At 41.4% G+C, this 20,120-nt stretch overlaps 3 protein-coding genes across 3 annotated transcripts; 1 reads left to right on the forward strand and 2 right to left on the reverse strand.

The window, feature by feature from the left end:
• The first annotated feature begins 6,663 nt into the window (after window positions 1–6,663).
• On the forward strand, window positions 6,664–13,106 carry si:ch73-71d17.2 (RPA-related protein RADX). Its single transcript, XM_042727089.1, has 15 exons — window positions 6,664–7,514; window positions 8,437–8,588; window positions 8,875–9,046; window positions 9,433–9,541; window positions 9,627–9,718; window positions 9,796–9,921; window positions 9,996–10,103; window positions 10,676–10,849; window positions 11,071–11,192; window positions 11,310–11,383; window positions 11,603–11,665; window positions 11,743–11,792; window positions 11,946–12,248; window positions 12,366–12,518; window positions 12,762–13,106. Exons 1-15 carry the CDS (start codon window positions 6,932–6,934, stop codon window positions 12,881–12,883), a joined length of 2,403 nt encoding a protein of 800 aa, XP_042583023.1. The 5' UTR covers window positions 6,664–6,931; the 3' UTR covers window positions 12,884–13,106.
• amdhd1 (amidohydrolase domain containing 1) lies at window positions 12,924–16,848 on the reverse strand. The gene is made up of 9 exons (XM_042727090.1): window positions 16,638–16,848; window positions 15,599–15,705; window positions 15,454–15,518; window positions 15,017–15,294; window positions 14,647–14,872; window positions 14,416–14,540; window positions 14,244–14,337; window positions 13,997–14,157; window positions 12,924–13,255 (listed from the first exon to the last, which is right to left on the reverse strand). The coding sequence occupies exons 1-9, from the start codon at window positions 16,775–16,777 to the stop codon at window positions 13,150–13,152; spliced, it is 1,302 nt and encodes a 433-aa protein (XP_042583024.1). The 5' UTR covers window positions 16,778–16,848; the 3' UTR covers window positions 12,924–13,149.
• Window positions 16,849–17,731: 883 nt separating this feature from the next.
• Window positions 17,732–19,279, reverse strand: snrpf (small nuclear ribonucleoprotein polypeptide F). The gene is made up of 4 exons (XM_019107681.2): window positions 19,123–19,279; window positions 18,286–18,411; window positions 18,042–18,106; window positions 17,732–17,945 (listed from the first exon to the last, which is right to left on the reverse strand). Exons 1-4 carry the CDS (start codon window positions 19,123–19,125, stop codon window positions 17,879–17,881), a joined length of 261 nt encoding a protein of 86 aa, XP_018963226.1. The 5' UTR covers window positions 19,126–19,279; the 3' UTR covers window positions 17,732–17,878.
• Between the last annotated feature and the right edge of the window lie 841 nt (window positions 19,280–20,120).

Genomic DNA, 20,120 nt, shown 5'->3' on the forward strand with positions numbered 1-20,120 from the left:
TTTCCTTCATTTAATTTTCTTTCTTCAAATATAATTCACATGTGAACCTGGATCACAAAACCAGTCATAAAGGTCTTTCTTTTTTTTTGGAATTGAGATTTATACATAGGCCTAAGTTTTGATATATATACGGTAGGAAATTTACAAAATATCTTTATTGAACATGATCTTTATTTGAAATCCTAATGATTTTTGGCATAAAAGAAAAATGGATCATTTTGATCCATTCCTATTTCTGACTATTGCTAATAGTTCTGTGGTCCAGGGTCACATACGCTACTATATATTTTATATCTACTATATATTTTTCTTTCTGTGTGTTCTGTTCATTTTATATGATTTTAATATTCTTTATATTTGTATTTTATTAATCTTTATTTCATTGTTTTCTTTCTTATTTTAGATTTCTAAAATATTTGTAGTTTTCTCCTTTATTTCTACACATATCTTAGTTTTCTCTTATATCTTCATACATGCATTTTATTTTCTGTTATAGGCTTTTTGACTTTTTTTCATTTAATTCTTTATTATTGATTTATTTTTTAATTTATTAATTTCTATTTTATTAATATTTTTATTTTCAGTCTTTTTCTAAATAAAATAAAAATGTCTTCATTTGTTTTTTTTTCTTTATATAATTAATTTTCTTTGTTCAGATATAATTCATATGTGACCCTGGATTACAAAACCAGTCATAAAGGTCAATTTTATGTATTTATTTTTCTTTGTTCAGATATAATTCATATGTTATGGGAACACCTTCGGTGTGACGAATGTCTGAAGCCCTATACCATCTCGCCAATCCTATTGGCCAAATAGCGCTTGGCACCGCCCTACGCATGCGTACGCATCGTATACCCGGGTGCCGCGCGCTATTTCGCTCAGATTTCATTTCCTTCAGGAAAGAGAATCATCTGTGCCCTGGAATCATCTCGCGTTCATAGCGGTTTTCTTCGAGCAGTGTTAACTCCTCTTCACGGACGCGATGAGCTTTCGGAAGTGCAAGGAAACGTGTACCAGGTTCATCACTAAGGGAGACACTCACGAAAAGTGCGTAGTCTGTTTGGGATTACATCACGCGCAGTCTGCGCTTAGTGGCCTTTCCTCTTGTCCCCACTGTGATGGCCTGCGACTTAAAGTACTGCGCTCGAGGGTAGAAGTGTTTTCCAAGGTCGCCCCACGTCCAACCCCCGCCGTGTGTCGCTTCTGCGGCTGCCGAGGGCACCGCACGAGGCGATGGCTTGGGGAGACATGTGCGACCTCACTTACGACGACAGCGCGGCGCTGGAGTTTTCTCCACATCGCTCGCTCTCCCCTACCAGAGTGCAGGATACCAGCTTCGTCGAACCCGTCGTTTTCTCGGACGGGGGTTTACAGCCCACCCCGGAGGCATACGGTGCTATCTCCTTCGGTTGTGGGCAGTTTGACGACGACGTTTTATCCACCGCGGCCTCGGAGTCTGAGGACTTCATGGCCGATACGGACAGCCCTCTCCCTCCTAGCGGACAGGAGAAGCGCGTTTCCCCCTCCTACAGCGAGCTGTTGGATGTGGTTTCTCGTGCGGTGGGTAAGCTGGGACTGGATTGGGAGGTTGAGAAGGCCGAGGCCCAACCTTCATCTAAGCTGGACGACCGTGTTTTAACCAGTTGTGCTTCTGCGCAGCCCCGTAGGCCCCTGCCTTTTTTCCCGGACCTCCACCAGGAGGTTTCGAGGTCCTGGAAGCAGCCCTACTCGGCGCGCATCACTAACGCTGCGGCCGCGGATTTCGCCACCATTTCAGATATGGCGAACCGTGGCTATGCAGCGATGCCTCCGGTTGAGGAGACTCTCACGGCATGGAAGTCTCGCCCCCTCCTTCCTTCGAAGGCGTGTCGAGTCACGTCTAGCCTCGTCGGGAAATCTTACATGGCTGCTGGCCAGGCGGGCGCATCGCTCCTCTCTATGGCGGTCCTCCAGGCCTACCAAGCGGAGCTTTTAAAGGGTCTCGACGAGGGGGAGGGCATCACACCCGAGGCTGTGAAAGAGCTGCGTCGAGCAACGGATTTGGCGCTACGCGCTACCAAACATACTGCTCGGGCAGTGGGCCGTTCCATGGCTGGTTTGATTACGGTCGAGCGCCACCTTTGGCTGAATCTCACCGATATCAAGGAAAAGGATAAATCCTTTCTCATGGACGTGCCCGTTTCTAAGGACGGTTTGTTTGGAGAGGCAGTTACGTCGGTGGTGGATAAATTTAGGGCAGCGAAACAGCAATCAGCCGCTTTCCGCCAGCTGATTCCACGCAGACCCAGGGAGACTGAACGGCGGCAGGCGCCCGCGCGGTCTCGTTCAACCTCTTCAAACCGCCAACGGGCTGCCTCACGGGAAGAGTCTTCGCCTATGGCGCCCCCTCGTAAGGACTGGGGTCCTAAGGCCTTTCCACCGGCTCTCCAGCGACAGCGGAAAAGATTGGACCTGAGTTCGACGGCTAATGCCTCTCGCTCTCGGGCTCCTAATAGCAGCTCCTGATATTCTCGCTGCTTGCCAGGGACTGTGCCCTCCGCTAGAGAGCGCTGTTGGACCGTTTTCGTGCATCCAACCCTTTCATTGCAGTCCCCACGCTCAAACTTTGACTGTCTCGCCGCAAAAGGCGCTTCGAGCAGCATTGGATCGAGCAACCATGTCAGGCGTTTCCTCAGACACTCTGCGCGATTCAGCCTTCAGAATCGGAGGAACGTTCCAAGGGTCTGGCAAAGACGGCCCGTTTATGACGGCTCACACAGTCGCCGCTTTTTCGCTAGCGGCAGAGCCCGATGTTCATCTTGTTGGATTAACTCCTGCCGTGGACACGCTTCAGGATTATACACAACGAGATGCAACGAATTTGACGCACGCGCTTCCCCGGCTTACGGACGCCGCAAGCTTTCCGTATTCGGGCATGTTAACGCGTATGAAAACGTTGAAAAAGGCGGAAACCTTGAAACCACTGACGCTATTTCGGGCCGCGTGGGAACGCTTGCCCGGCATTTCGCAATGGGTGTTACGCACGATTCGTCTCGGATACACCATTCAGTTTCGAAAAGGCCCGCCTCCTTTCCGCGGAATTCTTCCCACGATTGTGAAACCAGAGGAAGTCGCGGTGCTGCTGCGGCAAGAAATGACAGCTCTGCTGAGGAAACGGGCTATAGAAGAAGTACACCCCTCTCAGATGGAGTCAGGTTTTTACAGCCGCTATTTTGTTGTACCAAAAAAAGGGGGCGGTTTGCGACCCATATTGGATCTACGCCGTTTGAATCTTGCACTCAGGACGAGCAAATTCAAGATGTTAACGGTAAAGTCCATTTTGTCTCAGATTCAACCAAACACTTGGTTTGTCACGATCGATCTGAAGGATGCATATTTTCATATTCAGATCATCAAGAGACACAGGAAGTTCCTCAGATTCGCTTTAGAGGGCAAAGCGTATCAATACCGTGTTCTTCCTTTCGGCTTAGCCCTGGCTCCCCGAACTTTTTGAAAATGCATGGACGCAGCTCTGGCCCCGTTGCGGCTCCAGGGCGTTCGTGTGTTGAATTACTAAGACGATTGGCTGGTGTTAGCTCAATCACAGACTCAAGCACTCTCTCACCGAGATTTAGTGCTGAATCATTTAAGCAGCCTGGGCTTATGCACGAATTTCCAGAAGAGTGTTTTAATCCCCTCTCAACGGATAACCTTTCTGGGAATAGATTTGGACTCTCGCGCGATGACAGCCAGAATATCTCTCCCGCGCGTTCAGTCTCTCACGTCATGCGTGTGTCACTTCAAAGTAGGTCGCACAGTGACGGTGAGTTTGTGTCTCAGGCTGTTAGGTCTGATGGCAGCGGCATCCCCTGTAATCCGTCTGGGCTTACTTCACATGCGCCCTTTTCAGTGGTGGACGAAAAGTCAGAACATTTCACCCCGTTGTTTTCCGCATCGTACGATTTCGGTAACACGGAGGTGTGTTATGTCAATAAAACAGTGGATGTCAACCGAGTTCCTTCTAGCCGGAGTTCGGCTGGGGATTTGTGCTTCCCGAGAGACTGTCACGACGGACGTGTCTTTGACCGGTTGGGGAGCTGTTTGTCAAGGGCGCCCAGCTCACGGAGTGTGGACGGCAACACAACGCAGTTGGCACATAAACAGGTTGGAACTACTGGCAGTTTTTCTAGCTCTCCAGTATTTCTCAAATCTGCTGACCGGCCGTCATGTACTACTCAGGTCAGACAACATGGCTGTCGTGTCGTACCTGAATCATCAAGGAGGGTTACGCTCTCGCCCACTGTGCAGGCTGGCGAGGAGTATTCTCCTTTGGTCTAAGAACAGATTTCTGTCGATCCGAGCGGTTCATGTCCCCGGACGTTTGAACGTCGGAGCGGATCTGCTATCCAGACAGACTTGGAGGAGCAAGGGGAGTGGAGATTACACCCACAGACGGTGAGCCTTTTATGGCGGATATTCGGAGAGGCGCGAGTGGACTTATTCGCGTCGAGCATGGCTACGCATTGCCCGCTGTGTTTCTACCTACGCCCTCCATCGCCCCTAGGCTTGGATGCGTTAGCCCACAATTGGCCCAGGACCAGCTTGTATGCTTTTCCTCCAATTCCTCTAATTCCAGCGGTGTTGTCCAGGATACGGCTGGACAGAGTGGAGCAGCTGCTGCTGGTGGCTCCGTGGTGGTGGCCCACACAGCCGTGGTTTGCGGAACTGGTCAGTCTAGTAGCGGGCTCTCCATGGGAGATTCCCCTCAGACAAGACTTACTATCGCAAGCACAAGGAATGATTTGGCACCCAAGGCCTGATATGTGGAAACTGTGGGCGTGGCCTCTGAGCGGAGTGAGTTAATATGTCCCGGCCTTTCTGCGGAAACCTCCGAGACTATTATGAATTCCAGAGCAGCATCTACGAGATGCTTATATGCTTTCAAATGGAAGCTGTTTACGACCTGGTGTGGTTTTCGTAGTATGGATCCAGTTTACTGCCCAGTGGCTTCAGTACTGGAGTTCCTTCAAGACCGTTTCTCTGATGGAGTAACGCCAGCAACTTTGAAAGTTTACGTGGCAGCCATTTCAGCTAACCACGTATATATAGATCGTGCTTCAGTGGGCCGCCATCCGCTGGTCTCTCGCTTTTTACAAGGTGCGCGACGGCTGAGGCCTTTCCGCCCTGTGCGAGTTCCTTCATGGGATTTATCTATTGCACTGCAAGGTCTATCAGGACATCCGTTTGAGCCCTTGGAAACCATACCGGATAAAATCCTGACCTTGAAGACAGTTCTTCTTATGGCTTTATCCTCTCTCAAGAGAGTTGGGGATTTACAGGCTCTTTCTGTTTCACATGGACTTTGCACCGGGCTCTGTGAAGGTATTGCTGCGACCGAGGCCTAATTATGTCCCTAAGGTCGCTTCGAACCCCTTTCATTTTCAGCAGGTGGTCCTGGAGGCTTTACCCCCTGCTGAGACAGGATCAGAAGATCTAAGTCTTTGCCCTGTCAGAGCGCTCAAGACTTATGTCGATCGAACAGCCTCATGGCGTGAGTCTGACCAGCTGTTTGTCTGTTTCGGACACAAAAATAGAGGCCATGCTGTTACGAAGCAACGCATGTCCCATTGGTTGGTGGAGTGGATATCTTTAGCCTATGAGGCGCGTGGTCTTGCTTCGCCTATAGGAGTCAGAGCTCATTCCACTAGAGCAGTTGCTTCCTCTCAGGCTGTCCTCAGTGGATCTTCTATGGCTGATATCTGTGCTGCGGCAGGATGGTCCTCACCGAACACTTTTATCAAGTTTTACAGTTTGGATGTAAGGACGGCTCCTGGCTCCCGGGTTCTCTCCGCTTGAGCAGATGCTTCCTTGGATCCCAGCTATCAGGTACGTCAGGCGTTATGGTATAGGTTTGTATTTCGTTGTGATGTGTGGTGAGGTCAGAGGTGAATTGTGGTGGGGTATGTTTGGGTTAATTTTGTTTACACGGTTCCCTGAATAGGGAATGAGATGCTGCGGTCCCGGCCGTTCCATACCTGATAGCATTCTTCTCTTCAGTTCATGAAATCTGAGCGAAATAGCACGCGGCACTCGGGTATACGATGCGTACGCATGCATAGGGCGGTGCCAAGCCCTATTTGGCCAATAGGATTGGCGAGATGGTATAGGGCTTCAGACATTCGTCACACCGAAGGTGTTCCCATACGGTGACGTCACCGCAGCATCTCGTTCCCTATTCAGGGGAACTGTGGTTACATACGTAACCGAGATGTTTTTTGGAATTGAGATTTATACATAAGATTTGATATATTTATGGTAGGAAATTTACAAAATATCTTTATGGAACATGATCTTTACTTAATATCCTAGTGATTTTTGGCATAAAAGAAAAATCGATAATTCTGACACATTTTGACAATGTATTTCTGTCTATTGCTACAAATATAGCCTACCCAAGCGACTTAAGACTGGTTTTGTGGTCCAGGGTCACATATACTACGCTTCATATTTCTACTATATATTTTTATATATATATATATTTTTTTTATTTGTTATGTTTATTTTTTTCATTTTTGAGAATTCTGTATTTTTCTATTTTATTTTTGTCTATTTCTAATTTCATGTCATTCTTGATTTCAGTCACTGTTTTCAACATTATGGCCTGGTTTCACAGGCAGGGGTTAGATTAAACCAGGATTAGACCTAAATTAAATTAGAATGTTTAAGTAGGCTAGTTTTTAAAAACTAAACATTACTGCGCATCTTGATACAAATTTCAGACATGTCAGTGCAAGTTGCTTTTAGTTAGGACTGCTCCAACACGTATTTTAGTCCGGGACCATACCATAGACTGTATACACTAAATTGTATTTTCGTTGTCTTTCTCTCTTTCTGTGCTGTACTCAATCTCCCATAATGCTTTGCGGCATTGTTATTGTGTCGCGCGATCATGGCCGCGCTGTCAGGCAGTTCCTCTGAGTGCTGTACACTCAAAAAGGCCCTAAACAGGTTAATATCCAACACATCTTCCTCCCCAAGAACGCGAACCCGCTCGGAGCCGCTGTACGTGATCTCTCTGGAGCGCTACGGCAGAGACGCGGACTTCGCGCTCCGTTTCCCGGACAGCGTTTCCATGTCAGAGAGTCTGTTTGACGCCACTATCACGGACGGAGACTGTAAGATCCGCGTGTCTCTGGATCCCGCCGTGAACAGACTCATCAGCGTCAACATGCTCCACTGCGGCTCCGTCATACGGCACGTGGAGCTCAGCCGCGGGGAGGACAGCGCGTCGTTTCATGTGTGCAGCCTGGAGGTGGACCGAGTCTCCGGCGGTGATGCCGCTCTGAGGGCGCTCTCCTCCGTCAGTGTGAGGGCCATCCCGTGGATGGGAGCAGAGCCGAGCGCGGGTCCGCTCAGAGCGCGCAGAAGCTCCTATCTGCCGCTGTGGAATAATCACGACTTCTGCGGAGAGATGTGGCGGGACACGGCTCCCTCTGAGCCCGACGCGGAGGACTCCGAGGAGGAGATAGACGGTGTGTAGGAAGCATTTGAGGGAATCACTCACTTATAAACATAGAACTTGGGACCCATGTTTTTCACCTACTGTAAACACCTTCCCTTTAAAATCCTTAACGTTATTGTATTATTAACTGGATTTCAACAACCTTTAACATTAATACTTCTCACACATGAGTATTTGAAGAAAAACTTGATTATGTGACCCTGCACCACAAATGCGTCATAAGTGTTTTTTTTTTTCTTTTTTCTTTTTTTATTGAGATATATACATCATCTGAAAGCTGAATAATAAGCTTTCCATTGATGTATGGTTTGTTTGGACAATATTTGGGCGAACTATTTGAAAATCTGAAATCTGAGGGTGCAAAAAAATCTTAATATTGAGAAAAACGCCTTTAAAGTTGTCTAAATGAAGTCCTTAGCAATCAACATTTGCTAATCAAACATTACGTTTTGATATATTTGCAGTAGCAAATTTACAAAATATCTTCATGGGACATGATCTGTACTTAATATCCTAATGATTTTTGTCATAAGAGAAAAATCAATAATTTTGACCCATACAATGTATTGTTTGGCTATTGCTACAAATATACCCCTGCGACTTAAGACTGGTTTTGTGCTCCAGGGTCACATATTTGAATATTTTCAACAAGTTTTAAACATTTTCTAAAAGATTTTTAAACAGAAGAAGTGTGGAAAACTTTAGACAGTAGTAGAGAAATTGGCAAAACAAAATATTTATTGTCCGGTGGCTTTTAACCATGAAATATTTGAGTTAAATTCCCCTTCAATCATAAGGGGATAACTCACCCCAAATAAATCAATAAAATAATAAATACTATGATGATTTATTCACCCCCTAACCTGCATGACTTGTTTTCTTCTGTGGAGCACAAATGAAATGCATGCATATGCCTTTGTTTCTGGTGGCAGATATTGGGTCCACAGTTTCCCTCGCAGAGGTACGCAGACATTTCTTGAGTGGATCTCGGCGTTACCGAGGCGCTTTGTGTGTGCGGATCCTTCACAAATCCAGACTGATTTATTTCGGGAAAGCGGATCAGAAATGTGAATGTCCTTATAAGGTCAGAGGTCAAATACAAGACATCCTTTTCCATGCAAAATCTGTCAACAGTAGGCTAGTAACATCTGTAGTAATTTTTGGAAGAATATAAGTTGCTTTGGTGAGAAAGAATCTAATAAGAAGCCGAAATACAGTATATCAATTGATGTTTGATATTTATTGAATAATATTGAGGGCACGTCTCATTTCAATTATTCATCTTTAACTTCAACTGTTTATCTCATCTGTATGCCAGTCTAAAATGTTGACGTTGAATTTAACTTCTTCCATCAATCTGTTTTCGTCAGGCAGAGCTGCAGGTTGCTGACGGCTCATCCAGTGCCTGTGTTGTTCTGTGGAACACAGTCTGTCTGGAATGGTACCGAATCCTTCATCCGGGTCAAGTTGTAAGGTTGTGTCGCTACAGAGTCAAGGACAGTTACAGCAGCCGCACGGGGCAGGACTCAGAGCCACACATTGGTAGAGGGAACATTAAACTCATCTAACATATGAAGTTATGACACACACACTTCCGTTCAAAAGTTTTGTGTCGGCCAGATTATGTTTTTGAGTTTTAAGACTTTTATGCTCACAGAGGCTGCATTTATATGATCAAAAATAGTTAAATTGTAAATATTGTGAAATATTTTTTTTTTATTTTAATATATTTTCAAATGTAATTTATTATTAATTTTTCCTTAATGTTTTAAAAATGTCAGTAAAGTTTAAAAACTTTACTGATTTCATTCTTATACGTTAGTGTGTGTTGCAGTATATGAATGAGATAAAAAAAACATTAGTTCTTATTTATAATAAGGATGTTATTCGTTCATATTGTTTCTTTGTATTTTCTGTTCATCCTTCAGAGATCAGTCTTAATTCCAGGAACCCCGCTGCTCAAATAACTATCATCCCCAAGAACCAGATTTCGCCAGACTGGGTCTTACCAGACCTGCCTCATTCATTCATCTGTGGGTATGTGTACAAAATCACAATCCCAGTATCCTTTATAGTCTTGAATTGAAATCAGAAGAATGTACTAAGTGATTGTGCTTTACAGGCAGGAGCTTCCAAGTTGTCCACAAGGCCACATTGGCGACGTCATTGGTGTTGTGATCTTTGTGGGTCGACCAGAACGTGTCAGGAGGAAAGGTGGGACGGTCGGTACACACAGAAATATGCTCAACATGCATCTTCAGCCAAAAGACTGAAAACCTTTCCTCTTACAGATGGGCAAAGGTCAGAAATCGAGGAGTATCGTTGGCTTCAACTGGCAGACAGAACATCAGACAAGCCAATCATGATCAAGCTTTTCTCCACGTCACAACCTGACATTCAAAGCCGTATCTATCCAAGTAAATAGTTTTCTTCACTGTCTCTGTATCATTTTTATAGACAAACTATCAATTTAGATTTTTTTTCTATTCAGTGGCACTGCTTGTCTGCACTAGACTCAAGCTGATCAGGAGTGCAGTTGACAGAGCTACAACTTTTGAATATCTTACCAACACATCGCTGACCCAGGTTTACTGCACAGGTGAATAACACACTCGAACACCTGTATAAATCAGACATATAATATAATGTACACTACTGTTTAAATGTTTGGGCTTAGTAAGGTTTTTGTTTTGTTGACACAAGTTAAAACCTTTATAAGGAAGGATCAAATTGATCAAAAGTGACAGTAAAGACATTTATTAGGTTACAAAAGATGTTTGGAACTTTCTGTTTGTTTTCCACAAAAATATTAAGCAGTACAAGCTTAATTTTTAGCATTGATGATCATAAGAAATGTTTCTTGTGGACCAAATCAGCATATTCTAATGATTTCTGAAGGATCACGTGACACTGAAGACTGGAGATATGATGCTGAAAATTCAGCTTTGCATCACAGGAATAAATTATATTTTAAAATATTCTAAAATAGAAAACAAGTATTTTTTAAATGGTAAACATTTTTTACTACATTGTTTTTTTTGTTTTTTTTTAAACAAATGCATCCTGAGCTTAAGAGACTTCTTTCAAAAACATTTTAAAATTCTATAGTAACTATAGATTTATTTCAGAATCAAAACAATCCAATGCTGTTATTTTCAAACATAAAAACAGGCACAGGGTCTCACCCCGTGATGCCATACAGAGGGATACGGCCCATCCGGCAGTTTCTCCACTGGCTGAAGCAGGTGGATGAGAGCAGTCTGCTGGAAAGAGCTGTGATTGGAGGATATTTCGGCTACCCACCACTTCCTGTTTCATTGCCTAACTTCATGGAAAACAGACGTGGTGAGAAGCAGAAAACGATTTGAGAATGTTTCTAGATTTTGCCAGTGTTTGTGTAAAAATAGATATGTTTTTGAACGGACTAGGCATGGAAGAATGCCAGATAATGTCAGCCTGTACTGTTCAGTGTGATGAAATTAATTCAGTAGTCAAATGTGTTGCTGTACCATTTCAGGTTTTCACTTAACACTCTTCCTGTGACTAATTTCAGTGTGTGTTTGCAGGGGAAGCTGGTCTCATCAGTGGAGGAGAGATGAAATTAGAATGTGAGAAGTTAATTTATAGAGAGAAACGGCAGTTTGCTATTCAGTGTGTCATCACTGCAGCCTGCTACCATCATAGAGAGGTATATATATATATATAACCCACACTATTATACAACCAACAACATAATTAATGACCGCAAACTGAACGCTAGTGTAACTCTCTTTTTGCTATACCTCTATTTTCTTTTCTTTTATAGGACAGTGGGCGAACACAGTATTCAGATCTTCCATCAGCTCCACTCAGTCCTAGAGTGCGTCGACAAAGAGAGGGGTGTGTGTGTTATTTTGGCTAATAATTATGGACAAGTTTGTCCAAAAAACATCAGAAAATGTCTTGCAACCTGCAACATTAGTAGAAGTGTAAATGAGATTGTTTTCCTTCACTGTCACTGCATGGAACTGAGCAGCTAAAGCCCTCCTTTCGATTTTCTAAGGAAGATCATAGGATATCTTTATTTCATTACATTTTCATTTTTGGGTTTTACCACAGGTCTGAACCTCACAGGACACCTGTGAAACGGAAACTGTTCAGCAGTACTAGTCCTAGAAAGAGGTAAGAATGTTTGGTTTCTGTCTGAGAGAGAAGAACTGCTGTTATTGAGTGGAGAATAATAATACACTCTTTTTCAGGTTGGCACCACCTCTGCAACCACTTGCAACGGAGGATGATGCGGAGAGAGGTGAGAGCCATAAAAATGGCTGGATTCATCCTGCAAATCATTTCACAGTTAACCAGAAAGCTAATCAGGATTAACAATGAATACTGACAAAAATCGCTTGTGAAAAGCAAATTTGATATGAATTTCCAGAGAAAGATCATTGTGTCCCTGCAGATTTTTCCCTGTTTGATGGCGCCATGGAGTTTCTAGTCGGAGAACAGGAAGATGACAGTAATGATGAAGATGAAGACGAAGACTTCTCGACGCCGCCCTCCAGTCCCATGACCTCCCGCCTGGGGCTGACACGTGTTGCCAATGAAACTTTGCCACGGGTTTTTTGTTATGAGCGGCGACACGTCCAGGCTGTTGCCGTGGGGCTGCAGGTTAACAACTTTCACAAGCTCCTCCCACAGAGAGAGCTGGAGTCATTTAGCCCCGCCTCCTGCTACACTGGTTACTTCACTCTGACAATGAGAGGTGCACATTTAAAACATGCACACAAACACGTTTTTTTTGCATGAGGTTAAGAGTGTTAATCACAGCAAGTTTGTAGTATTGTGATTGAATATGTTTTTTTTTTTATTTCTCTACTTGCTCTATCAGATGGAGTGATGCTTGATGTTGTTTTTCTGCCTGCTGCCCCGGGAAACTTGCACTGGATGCCCCTCCCCCTTTCGCACAATAACTCCTGGGAGTCTATCCTATCACACGGAGGCTTTTCACCACATGCTCCGCCCCCAAGCCCTGGTAAATATGAAGCAAATGGGCTTTATTTATTCAGAACGAATTTCAGTGCATTCACATAAATTGTCATATTTTAGTTTATTCGATAATGCTTTCGGCAACAAAAAAATAAAAATAATGCATTCTGCTAAAAAATTCCAGTGTTATTTTTTTTTTTTTTTTTTAATTAAGCCTATGGTAAAGCTATTTCCTGTGGAAATAAATTAGCTAAACATTTAAATCTGGTTTCTCTTTCTTCCCCAACAGCTGACTTGATCGCCACAGCAAACCAGTTGACCAATCAAAGACTACTGTGTGTGTTAGATGCATGTGCATTAGGAGGAGAGAAGATGGAGCTGGTACTAAACCGTGCATTTCCTTTACGATGATAGAAACCTTTTGGAGATGGAAGGACACACTGATACAAAACAAGTTTGTATGAGTTTATACAGCTTTTTTTAAACAGAATAACCTTTAATTTATGTGAATATTTATACAAATTATTTATGTTTTTTTTTTTTTTTTTATCAACAAAACAGTTTTTTTTTGTTTTATCATTCAGTGTGGCTCCATGTGGTTTACTAACCATGGTAATAAAATGTTACCACATGATCTTTTGTTGATTCATTGAGGGATTGGTCATGGTGCAGGATCCTCAAAGGTTCAAGACTTTAGCATTTTCATAGACAACCTCGCCTTTGATTATCACATATCTGATGAGCTCCTGATGGCCTCCGAACTGGTAGACCAGATGTTCCCACCTGCAACAGACGGGAAGAGAACTCAAATTATATCAACCTTATCAAGTCCCATCAAGCACCAGTTATTATCAAAACCTGTATATCTGAATCTCAATAATGGATTTTATTTTATCATGTTAATATTTGTAATTATATTTTATTTTTATATTTTCAGTTTTCTTTAATTGTAGTTTAGATTTTAGACATTTTGTTGTGTTTAGTCATTATTTTACATTTTTAACAGTAGTTCTTAAAGGGTTAGTTCACCCAAAAATGAAAATTCTGTCATTAATTACTCTTCTTTTGCACTTCTTGTGCGCAAAGGTAAATAAAAAATGTATTCAACAACTCGTCTCCTTCCTAGCAAAATTTTGGAGACTATCCACTGAACGTAAACGCCATATGCTGTTCTGTGTCACACGGATTATGGGTTTGGAACGACGAGGGTGAGTAATGACAGAATTTTCATTTTTGGATGAACTATCCCTTTAAGTACTTAAAGTTGAACTGAACAAAAATTTTAAATGTTGACTTGGCAACTAGCTGAAATAAAATAAGTTGAAGTTTTTTAATATTTAATTTTATTTCAGTTAATGTTTATTTTATTTCAAATAACATTTTTGGTTTAAGTTAAAAGTAACTGTAATAACCCTGTTTTTTAATATATAACTTTTTTTTTGCCTTATTCAAACAACCTTTGAACGTAAACCATTCAGAAGTTGCCCTCATAGATCTCTAGTTACTGTATAGATATGATCTAACCGTGGTGCATTGATGATCACAAGGTCCCCCTGTTTCCCAATTTCAAGCGACCCGTGCGTATGTGAACGGTTGAGAGCGTAGGCTGCATTTATAGTACTTGCAGCCAAAGCTTCTGGCATAGACATCTTCATCAGCACACAGGCCAAGTGCATCACCATAGGCTAATAAACAGACAAAACAGAATGAAATTAAGTGGTCACGTTAAATTTCTACTGATAACTTTTGTTCAAAAAAGTCTTAAGGTCACCATTGAGCAGCAGTAGGCATTGGGGTTAAAGTCACTGCCAAGGGCCACTATGACTCCAGCATCAAGCATATCTCTCGCACGTGGTGGAGACAGCTCAACAGACACAAGGAGAATCAAATCCCTGATTTCTTCAAATTATTTTATGAAAAACATCAACATTGTAGTTATTTACCTCAATATATAGGCAGTGGTGGGCAGGAGGACTGCTGATGTTTTAGCTCTTGCCATTGCAGCAATTCCATCATCTGTCACTTCTTCTAAATGGCTGATGGCTAAAGCGCCAAGTTCTGCCCCAAGCTGTTAGACAGGTGGATAAGGAAGAGACACAGATGATGTAAGCAACAAGACACTTTCAACGTTCAAGCGTGTGTGTTCAAGAAAGTATGTGAGTATGCATGCTTACATGTGCCGAGTTCATGGGATGGAGCTCATCGCCATGAAAGTTGATGTTGAGGCCCATATCTTTGCCAGCCTTGAGTATGCAATGTGTCGAGTTCAGATCAAACACACCTTTCTCACAAAATACATCAATGTTGTCCACCTGCAGTTCACCTGAAGCAATCTGCATTTTTATCTTGGGCAGCTGCACTGCCATAATGTCCTGAGTGGCTTCCTCCATAGTTTTACCTCTGAGAAAATGGATGTTAAACAAATTAAAGGTTTGCTTACTGTTTAAACATTTGGCGTTGGTCTCTTATGCTCACCAAGGATGCATTAATTGAATCAAAATTACAGCAAAAACAGTAATAGTGTTTGTTATAAAGACTATGTACTTGGGTACTGCGTGGGCTCCGCAGTATGTTGCTGATATCCCGATTGGCAGTGAGTTTCTGGCTGAATTGATCACCCTCAGCATCTTGAGTTCAGTGTCCAGCTCAAGTCCATATCCGCTCTTACACTCCACCAGCGTGGTTCCAGCTCTCATCATGCGCTCCAGACGGCTCTGTAACCCATCTAATAGTTGTTGTTCGGTTGCTGAGCGAGTATGCGACACTGTGAAATGGATTCCACCTCCTGCTTCATGCACTTCCATATATGTGGCACCGGCCAGCTGTACACACACAACAGAGCACAATGATAATGCTTCATTATTTGTATTAAGATGCTTTGATGTTAATATACTAACTTCTCTGACACAAAGACTTAAAGATATATTCATATAATATAAAATGCAATAGTTGAAACAGATGGAATAAAATGAGAGCAAAACCTTCATGGCAAACTCATGCACTCGGTCTCCGGCCCATACTGGATGTGTGTGTGCATCGACCAGGCCTGAAACATTATGTTAAGATTATTTCAACTTTTTTTTTAAAGGAATTGTCAACAGAAACAGTGGTAGATGTAACACTTACCAGGGATGACACACATGCCAGAAGCATCCAGAACATTGTCAAACTTTGCTCCTTTGAACTGAGACTCAATGATGTCTGCTGGTCCAACAGCTTTAATTAGTCCATCACTGCGCACACACACACACACACACACACACATGTTGCGTTTCCATGTTTTATGGGGACAGACGTAATAGTTTTTATACTGTACAAATTAGTTTCTATCGGCATACACCAATCCTACACCTAAACCTACCCCTCACAGCAAACTTTCTGCATTTTAAGATTTCCAAAAAACTTCATTCTGTATGATTTATAAGCTTTCCTCATGGGGACCCATCTCTTTATGGAACATAATCTTTACTTAATATCCTAATGATTTTTGGCATAAAAGTAATAATTCTGAATTTATTTTTTTTTATTTTTTTTTATTTTTTGGCTATTGCTACAAATATACCCCATCAACTTAAGTTTTTGTGGTCCAGGGTCACATTTGGTCCCCACAATGTGATAAATACCACACACACACACACACACACACACACACACACACAAACACACACACACACACAAACACACACACACACACACACACACACAAACACACACACACACACACACACGGCTAAATAAGGACAGCCCATATACTTAAATTGTTATTTTATAAAATTTATAATTACTGGAGACTAGCCAAAATAATCCTAAAAGAAAACTTCTTTACTAAAGGAGATTTTTCTAATTTCTGTGTACAATTTTGTCCTAATTTAGGCTATAATTAACTAGTTAATTAATTAAAAGCAGAGGCATGAAAATATTTTTTTCAAAGCAGTCCTCAATGCTTTAATTGTTTATATATATATATATATATATATATATATATATATATATATATATATATATATATATACCCTAAAAATAAATTTACTATAAAAATAGCTCATTAAAATTGTTTAAAAAGATACAATACATTTTACATAACCTATTAGATAACAGACCATAAGCGTTTTCCAAACGTTTATTTACATGCTGAATTCAGCACAATAAATAAGTGAAGACTTACTGTCCAATCAGCACACTGCCATTCTCAACGACAGCCAGCGTCTGCATCCCATCTCTGGTGAGGTACTTTTCACCATTTCTACAAACTAACACCACTTGTGTTGCATTCTTGACTAGAAGTCTGAAACTGCTTGCAGACATTGTGAGGTTAACTTTGGTGCTAGTGATTCCGAGCAGAGCTCAGGGATAAAAGAGTGGGTAAATATTTAGCGAAGCCAAAATTGGGTAACTGGACGAAGGTCGGAAAGGAACCAGGTACCTGAATTAATCAATGATCAGTGAGGGAGGAGCTCATCTTCAGACGATTTATGTGCATGAAGTAAACAAACGGCGCTGTGAAAAGGTAAAAAGAAACGTATTTCTAATGAATATGAACGACAGTGAAAAATTTCCCTGCCTTTGTATTATGTTTCATCATTAAATCTGTGAAAATGTAACATTTGGCTTCAAACAACGATAAAGCAGGTCTGTACACGTCCTTAAACCTTCATAATTTATATAAAAAAAGTTTTTCCTTCTCTTGCATGTGTAATTTTACAGAACAAATCTGTCTGAAGTCGAATCGAGTGACTACTGGGGAAAAGAATGACTTTAGATTAATAAAATACTATATAGGATATTTAAATAAACTATTACTACACATACACAATTACAACTGTAATTGCCTTCAAATTGATCATTTAGGAAATAATGTTGAATACACTCTCATCACAGTGAACTTTAGCATTCATGAACCACTTAACTCATGTGAACTGATACGACCTGGTGTGAAATGTATGGCCTAAATGCACTGTAAGTAGCTTTGGATAAAAGCATCTTCTAAATGCATAAATGTAAATGATACCAAGTGAACCTGATATTCAGTGTCAACTAAAAAAGACACAAGATGGGACTTAATTCTGTCCATCTGCAATTACCGGACAGTGTTTATGGTATTATATTTCAGAACTAGTGCTGAAACACAAATCTTATTGTTAAAGACAAACAGTATTTTTCTTTAGAATAACATGCACTTATGCATTGTTGCATTAAGTACGTAGTTCGGATTTCTTTTTGCCTTTAAATATTACAGTCAAAGAAACGACAACAAACACATACAAACAGCACAATTTATTTGTCATTGTGCCACCAATAACTTTTACAATGTAAAAAATAACTAACGATTTTACAAAGAAAAGAGACACAGCTTCACATAAAACTGGGACAAACTGCAAAGTAACCAATAAATCATCCAATCGCTCTTCATTCTCTCATCTCGCCGTCTTCTTCCTCTTCTTCTACTCCTCGTATGTACAAAACGTTATTACACCTGCAGAAAAGAAAAGAAAGATATTATATTATAACACAAAGCATGCATTTTCTGATATTGCAGAGTTGTACATTGAGTTTAAACTTAAAACCGTACCTGACGAGCACCTCACCGAGATGACCCGCTAATGCTCCATCCACATACTCTTCTGTGTTCGCCAGCTAGATATAGCAGAGAAACAGAGCTCAGTTAACCCACAGACGTGAGCATTGCTCTGAATAACACTGGATAGTGTGTATTCTGTGACCTGCTTGTTTTCTTTGGCTATTGTATGCAGCAGATAAAAACACGAGCATCAATGACTGATGGATTTATAAAGGTGAACTAAAATCAGACACACCTGCATGTTCATGTAGCCGTCCACGGACACCAGGTAGCCCTTGTACTCCATGCCCCACTTCAGCTTCACCATCACAGGCTTTCCCGTGAGACCGTTCAGAAAGGGCTTGGGGTTCAGCGGCAAACTCTGCAGAAAAGAGTGTTAGAGTGTCAGATATTAAAGTTTGAAAAAAAAATTCCATATAATTTGGAACTAATCCTAAAGTATTCAAACAGGAATGATTTCATAGAATTCCAACATAAAAAAAAAGAGAACTTTTCAATCATAGTCCCAAATAAGATGGATAGGGTAACTTAACATGCTTCTGTGGAATATCACAAGGAACTATTATTACAAAAAAAGTCAAGGAGAAAGACATTATTAAAAAAAAAAAACAATTGAAAATAAAAAAAATGCAGGCTACTGAAGAAGATTTGACTGTATAACGTTACAAAATAAAACTGTTCACAAGCGAATACATAAATCTGATTAGAAACCTTAGTTAACCGTCTAATATGGTATTCTTGTTGGATTCCACTGAATTAAAGTTAGTTGCGAAAGGAACCGAGAAATACAACACAAAGACCTTTAAGATTTTATCACAAGGAAAGCAAGCTAGCTTTCAACACGGAGAGCATTTTTAACACTATCTAGCGAGGCAGCTGTGACTAGGTTGCCACACAGCAAGTGGAAACAATGATCATACGAGCTCGGTGTTACTAACACAACACTGATCGCTCTGCGCTCCAGATGCTAACGTGCAGCCGCATTCTCAGCTCGTTCGTCAAAGAAAAACACCTCGCTCTTTTACAAAACCTCGGATATTAAGCCCAAAGGAAACGATTCTGTAGAACTTACCATGACTGTACAGCTAAAGTAGTATTAAGGGGGAAAAATTTGTTTATTTAAATAGCATAGGCTATTGTAGCACACTCGCACGCCTTGCCGCCGATTGAGGGAAGGACTACGAGCGCACTTTGACCGCGCGGCGGGAGAGAAGAGCGCGTGTGAGCACAGCGCCACACGCAGCACTGGCGGGCAATAGCACCATAGCGGCACAATGGGCCAGGATGGTAGTCTGGAGTGAAATAAAGTAGTCAGCATTTGAAGTGGATGAAAATAATTCAGCAAAATTGTCCTAAGACAAAAACGCATTTTGGTTTTAGGTTTTAGGACAACTTTGATGAAAGGATTTGATCAACTTCAAATGTTGACTACTGTAGAGAATGCCTTTTACTATTTTGTATGATTAATTACCTTCATTTCTCAATACCTATCTAGGCGTAAGTAAATAAATAAATAAAATGCATGCAATTAGATCTTGCACAGTTGATTCTTCTTCTTTCTAAAGACTTTTCCATGAGGTTTTTGCATTTTATTATGCAAATATTTTTTTTTAATACATTTATTGTATTTTTTATTTATTCAAAAAAGGCCATATTTGAAATGTTTAGTCTACATGGCTTACAGGATGGATTAGATATGACAAGAGATTATATATTTTCCAGGTCTATTGCCTGAAAGGATGTAGAAAGATATATACATGATCTATTAGTTTATTTTATCATATGTACCTGCAGCACGAAATAAAGTAAATGAGTTTTTAAATTAAAGTGAGTTATGTGAATTTTTCCAAAAATGTGTTGGGTGCTATGTGAATGAATCAAAGCTTAGCAAAGCTGCCTGAAAGCCCAGGCTAGCGGATTAGAACGGAAATCTTTTGCAGATCCGCATTCCAGACAAGTATTTTTTCAATATTTCCAGAAAGTGACCTTTACTTTCCTGTTGACCAATCTTAAAAACTCAGCCTTTCAGCCTTCACCAAATCAATATACACTCTTCTCTTTTCTTGTCAG

The sequence above is a fragment of the Cyprinus carpio genome, chromosome B7 (assembly GCF_018340385.1).
Source record: "Cyprinus carpio isolate SPL01 chromosome B7, ASM1834038v1, whole genome shotgun sequence".
NCBI lineage: Eukaryota > Metazoa > Chordata > Actinopteri > Cypriniformes > Cyprinidae > Cyprinus > Cyprinus carpio.